Genomic DNA, 6,217 nt, shown 5'->3' on the forward strand with positions numbered 1-6,217 from the left:
CCCCACTTAAGCTCCGCCTCTTCTCAAGTCCTATTGGTTAGCCATTGTGAAAGCCCATCCTGGTTCGATGCACCAAACCAATGAAACCCCTTAATGTCAAATGGAGCCTTTTAAAATCTCCGCCCATATTTAACCACTCGCAAGGAACACTGGGACATTTAGTTCGACTGCGGTGTAATAAAACAGACAGCAGCGTGATAGCAAACTACAGTCTGATATCCTGGTTTTAGGAGACGTTCACAGACTCCAGTTTGACAAGACTGAGAAAGTGAAGACCGGCATTTTATACTGTATTACATCGTGCAGTCTGGGATTACAGGGCGGCGTTATTATGGTGAGTAAAGGCATTTGTATGAATAAGAAACATTTTCATTCGTTATGTTATAACTAGCCTAGAAGGCAGAGTGAATGAAGGAAAACGATGTAAGCTAAAGTCAGCAAACGCTTCTTTTCATGATAACGGAACTAGCTAGCTAATAATAGTTTCTCTTTAGCTTAATCCACTCTGCCGGATAGACCATTGCCTAGTAGTGTTAAAGTAACCTGGTAGTGTTACAGTCACCTGGTTGATCCTCATCTGGAGCAACCATGTGATTTACCTTTACCTATAGAAACGTTTGTTACTGGTCGGCACAATTGCACGGTTGAAGGGTAATGAGACGCTTGCTGAGCTGGGTCTCCAGTGCCCATAAAATTATCCGGACCGTTTGGCTGACCGTGTCCCCCCTCGGGCCAAGAAACACCTCTCACCTGCTGTGCATCTCGTCTTTGCAGGGAGACAGAGTTTGCAATGGGACGCACAACAAGAAGGCTCTGCTTTCAGACCCTCAGCTGTTTGAAGACCAGTTTGAGGAGCTCGTCACAGAGCTCACAGAGAGAGACTTTACAGATCCCGTGCTGGCAGACGCATTGAAAAGACTGAGAGAGGTAAGTATGTATGACTGGTCTCTTTTTTTCATTTAGCAGAGGGGGACAATGATATGTAGATGTTCATATGTGTTTTTGTTTGAGGTTTTGGTATACAACACTCCTGGAGGAAAGAGGAACCGAGGCCTTTCTGTGATTGGCTCACTCAGGGAGCTTGTCCCGCCCTCCCAGCTTACCCAGGACACCGTGCAGCGGGCTCTGTTGGTCGGCTGGTGCATTGAACTGGTGAGGGTTTGGTATGGCGTGCTAAATTAAAAGTCTGACCGTATTTCATTAATTTTTTACCCATTAAAAGTCAGTGTCGGTCACAGGTGATTTTAATTCTGTTCCAACCTAATTAAGCATTAAGATGTTAAGCTGCTTTAAAAGATTGCACTACATAGTTATGACCTCCTTTAAAGTCTGCAATCTTCAGTAGGGGCTTGGGACCACAATAAGCAGTACAAACAATATCATTACTACTTTAACCAGTAACTTTACACTATCCTCATCTGCAATCATGTTTAATCGTGATTTATCTTTAATCATTGTTGAGGCTGGATTTTACTAAATTGACAGGAAGGTAGCTGGAATATGCAGGTTGTGTGTCTTTAAAACTTTCTCTCACGAGCAGACTCTTGACTGTAGCTTTTAACACTTTGCACAAGTGCTACGTTTTCTAATTTAGGTGTTGCCGCTGTGTGTCTGATACTTGCAGCTTCAAGCGTTTTTCCTCGTGGCAGATGACATCATGGATGGATCTGTCACTCGGAGAGGGCAACCCTGCTGGTACAAGAAGGTGAGACTTAATATATTCCAGAAAAGGAGACTAGTATGAGTTTGTGCTGTGGTTATTTTCCCACTTCCCTCTGGTTACCTATATAAATCCTACCTATTGGTTTGCTTGTTTTTGTTTTTTTTAGGATGGTATAGGTCTGGATGCCATTAATGATTCCTTTCTGTTAGAGGGGTCAATCTACAGACTGCTTCGCAGATATTGCAGAGATCAGCCCTACTATATTCACCTCCTGGAGCTGTTCAACGAAGTGAGTCTTCTTGGCTGAAAGTGTGCTTGTGCATCTGGCAGCAAATTCATCACTTCGTTCGTAAAATGTATGCAGTAACGGCTCTTAAAAGCCAACTGAGAGACTGCTGAAGAGGTTATGACTGTGGTTACGCATGATTTCACTCAAATGTCCAGCTTGAGCAATATATTATTGCATAGTTAAATCCGGCTCAACACTTAGTCATCTTCAGCATTGTCCACTGTCCACAAACTACTCCTCAGAAAATGCAAAACATCCTTCAATCCATTTTCTTTACCGCTTATCCCGTTCGTGGCAGTGGGGAGGTGGCTGGAGCCTTTCCCAGCTGCCATAGAGGGAAGAGGAAAAAATGTCCTTTACAACATTTTCCTCAAGCCAACACTGTCATCTTGCTGATGTGTGTTTTGTTCAGCCAACCAATTTAATCAGCCTGCATATTTAGATTGTCATACAAACTAACCACAGAATTTTCAACACAGTTTCCTAATTCTTTAATTAAAATCTCTCAAATTATTCATCAGCTGTCAAAACATTTGCTTATTAAGTGACCGAACAGTTATTTCAGAAACTCAAGTACTTGTGAGTTTTTACTTACCTTGTGTGTTTTCTTCTTTCTTTTCCCCTCAGGTCACTTTCCAGACAGAACTCGGTCAGGCTCTGGATCTCATGACTGCTCCACCCAGACAAATTGACCTCAACAGATTCACCATCGAAAGGTCAGAAGGGGAGAGAGTGTTGAAAGATGAGTGTTGTTTATTGCAATAAGTATTTATTTCTTTTTCTTTTTTTGTCTTTAAGGTATAAAGCAATCGTAAAATACAAGACTGCCTTTTATTCATTTTACCTCCCAGTGGCAGCTGCGATGTATATGGTGAGTGTGTCAACTTCATGTTGCATAAAAATGGAGGTAAAATAATACAGCTTTAAAACACTCTTTGTACCTTTTTTCTTTTCCAGGCAGGAATCAACAGTGAAGAAGAGCACAGCAACGCCAAGCACATCTTACTTGAGATGGGGGAGTTCTTTCAAATACAAGTAGCTACTTTTCCTCATCATTGACCTTCATAGCATAATATTTCCCATTCGTTAGCTGCACGTGTTGCATAATACGCTGCTGACTATTCTGTTTTAATGACCATCTGATGTATTCTGTCACAGGATGATTACTTGGACTGTTACGGTGACCCTGCTGTGACAGGAAAGATTGGCACAGACATTCAGGACAACAAATGCAGCTGGCTGGTTGTGACAGCCTTGGAAATCATGACTCCTAAGCAGAGAGAAGAACTAGAGGTTGGGCCTCATTAAATAAATGCTTCTCTTCTGATCACGTAAAATTTATAAATATGTGGCAGAGTTGGGTTGCCACTGTGTAGAATTTTCATTTTGATGATGCTTAGCTGTACGTGCTCTTGTTTTTTATCCTTTAAATGTGCATTTGTATGGTTGTTAGTTTTAAAACTTTTCGTTTTTAAATCAACTGATATAATGAGCAAAATAATAATATTAACCGTATTAATACATTATGTTGCAGAGAAAGTAGCAATCTCTCTATCTAGCCCTGTCCCTTACATTCTTGTAATATTACTTTGTAATTAAGGGGGGGATTTTGAGTTAACATAGCATCTCATCTAGAGAGAGTTTTCATACGGACAAGAGAGTAACCACTGTTTGTGTATACTGTCGTTAGACTCTGCAGTAGGATAGAATAAACATCTAGATCTGCTGCCGGGGTAGCTTCATTATTCATGTCAGCTGGTTGCAGAAATTAGTCCTTGGCATCGCCAGATGTTGCTAGGGCCTCAGTCACATGCCATAGAGACCAGTCAACGGTTACACTCTATTGTCTGCTTGTTGTACAACAAGTTGAGATACATCCAACTACAACAAACTACACAGCAACTTGATTTAGTGCTGGCAGTTATGCAGCTCTATGCTCTAAAGCTCGCATTGCTGGCTTGCGTCTTCTATAAGAAATCAATACTAGTTTCTGGTGGAGTAGTGGTTCAGCTCTGTTTGCGTCATATGATATAAAATTGCTAATCTTACCCTTAACTTTTCTTACTAGCAGATATTCAATGTTCTGGGCATCCAGAAAATTCCCCTGACGTATGTGATCATTGGTACAGTTTAAGTCGGTATTAAAACGTCTACACCTTTAATTCTTTGACGTTCATCTGTTCCCACCTTGTTTAGACTCATGACTAGAGTCATTTGTTAGTGTTAACAAGTTCATTTTGATCTCCTCCTCAGGGATGTTATGGACAACATGATGAAGCCAGTGTGGAAAAGGTCAAAGCACTGTACAACAGCCTGCAGATGCCATCATTGTACCAAAAATATGAAGAGGAAAGCTACCAGCGCCTCCAGAAACTCATCGCCAGCCACGCACAAAACCTTCCTCACTCTGTTTTCCTCAATTTTGCCCAAAAAATCTACAAGAGAAACAAGTGAGAGGGCTTGCTGCTTTGTAGAAAATATGTTAACAGCATCAAATACACAAGTCTGGTGACTCTTATGAATACGCACAAGCAGGTCCTCACTTATTTAAATAAAGTGTTTCAGACTTCAGCAGTGTAACTCAGTCAGGACTTTGTTTAATAGACGATGTCCTCTGTCAGAGGAATCTGACTGATAGAAGGATAACTTTGGAGTGAATCACAAAGGGTCTGATTTAACTTCAGTGTGCCTGAACTGAGGAACACATGAGAGGGATGATGGATTAATGTTTTTTTGATTGCATAATAAATGGGTGAATGCTGATGGCAGAGGACAGATGATGAAAACTGACAAACTGTTCCATATGTTTTATAGTGTTTAAAGTCCGTACTAGCCAAGAATTTATTGCTTTTAATAAATAATATATAGTGTATGAACAAACATGGTTGTGTACATTTCATCTTTTTGTGTGGTGTTATGTTGTTTAAAGAGACAGGATTTTTTTTTTTTTTTAGCACAGCTTTTCCAAACATCCTGGTTTTATTTTGTATGCTTGCGTTATTTTACTTTCCTCACACAAATCAAAATTATTAACCACCATGATGCTAATAGTCAATGGTGTGTCCAATTTGCAGCCTGTAGTCAGTTCTAGTTTTCACAAAGCCTCACATACGTCTGAGCAATCTCAGCCCAGCTCTCAAGCTCCTCCAGATTTGATGGTCTTCCCGACAGATTTACAAAGTCAGGGCTTTGTGCAGACCAGTCTGTAATGTTCACTTTGGCCATCTGGAAGCAGTTCTTCAACAGAGGCAACAAATGTTTTAAGTCACTGTCACCTTGGAAAACAAAGCGATGACTGCTTGAGGTTTTCTTCCAGAATCTTCACATATCCTTATTTCTTTGTGATTCCTTCCACTTTCATGAGATTCCCAATTCCAAATGCACTGAAGCATCCCCACCATGATGTACCCCCAATACGGGTGTTCTTTGGGTTGTATTTCTCTCCCTTCTTTCTCCAAACATAAGCAGCATCCCTGCTCTAGATTCAGCTCATCTGAGGAAAGCACTCAGCATATTTAGCATACTTTAGTCTGACTTCAAAATTTCTCGCAGTTTTTCTTTCCAGAGTGTTTGAAATCTTTTGCTTCCTACGTCTACGAGACTTGGTCTGTATTGTGTGGCTCCCTTTGAATTTCTTGATGATACTTCTCACTCCAGTTCTTGACACTTGGATATGCTGTGATACTGTTTTATATCCATCTACTGCTTTATCAGCATGAATAAGTCTTTTTCTCGACTCATAACTGATATCTTCTGTTTTTGGCATGATTTTTACTCAAGTGACGACTCAAACCCTTGCTGACATTTTTATACTGTGTTTAACTTGGAGGATAACCGTCAGCTTGAGCTTTGAGCACTACAAAATAATAGCATGTCATTGCACAGCAGTGGTTCATGATATAGCTCAATAAAAAGATCCGTTTTTCAGCGGGCTAATAATTTTGGTCATGGTATTTGTTTCTGAAATAATTTTGTTATTATGTACAAATAGAAATAATTGTGTGTGTGTGTGTGTGTGTGTGTGTGTGTGTGTGTGTGTGTGTGTGTGTGTGTGTGTGTTGGGAGAGGATAATAATTTTGTCCTTTTCTATATGTATTTAAATTGCAGTTAAACGCAATTAAATATGACTTTTTTATATGAGTTAATTTTCTGTTAAAGAAATCACCAAATGCATAAATCATGATAATTGGGCGGTGAACACTTGAGACTCATTATTTTAAGGAGGCAAAGCTAAAAAGGACTATAGATTAACTGAATGTGATGA

General features: G+C 40.1%; 1 protein-coding gene across 1 annotated transcript; it reads left to right on the top strand.

The window, feature by feature from the left end:
* The first annotated feature begins 162 nt into the window (after nt 1-162).
* On the top strand, nt 163-4,832 carry fdps (farnesyl diphosphate synthase (farnesyl pyrophosphate synthetase, dimethylallyltranstransferase, geranyltranstransferase)). The gene is made up of 10 exons (XM_080897165.1): nt 163-334; nt 775-927; nt 1,012-1,152; nt 1,625-1,705; nt 1,830-1,952; nt 2,580-2,668; nt 2,751-2,823; nt 2,910-2,987; nt 3,111-3,245; nt 4,206-4,832. The coding sequence occupies exons 1-10, from the start codon at nt 332-334 to the stop codon at nt 4,404-4,406; spliced, it is 1,077 nt and encodes a 358-aa protein (XP_080753291.1). The 5' UTR covers nt 163-331; the 3' UTR covers nt 4,407-4,832.
* Nucleotides 4,833-6,217: the final 1,385 nt, after the last annotated feature.

This window comes from Rhamphochromis sp. 'chilingali' (genome assembly GCF_963969265.1).
Source record: "Rhamphochromis sp. 'chilingali' genome assembly, chromosome: 11".
Classification (NCBI taxonomy): Eukaryota; Metazoa; Chordata; class Actinopteri; order Cichliformes; family Cichlidae; genus Rhamphochromis; species Rhamphochromis sp. 'chilingali'.

Excerpts from the sequence above, each read along its gene's own strand:
- fdps (XM_080897165.1), top strand. Across the intron at positions 1,153-1,624 it reads TCGGCTGGTGCATTGAACTG|CTTCAAGCGTTTTTCCTCGT; the intron begins GTGAGGGTTTGG and ends TGATACTTGCAG. Across the intron at positions 3,246-4,205 it reads AGCAGAGAGAAGAACTAGAG|GGATGTTATGGACAACATGA; the intron begins GTTGGGCCTCAT and ends TCTCCTCCTCAG.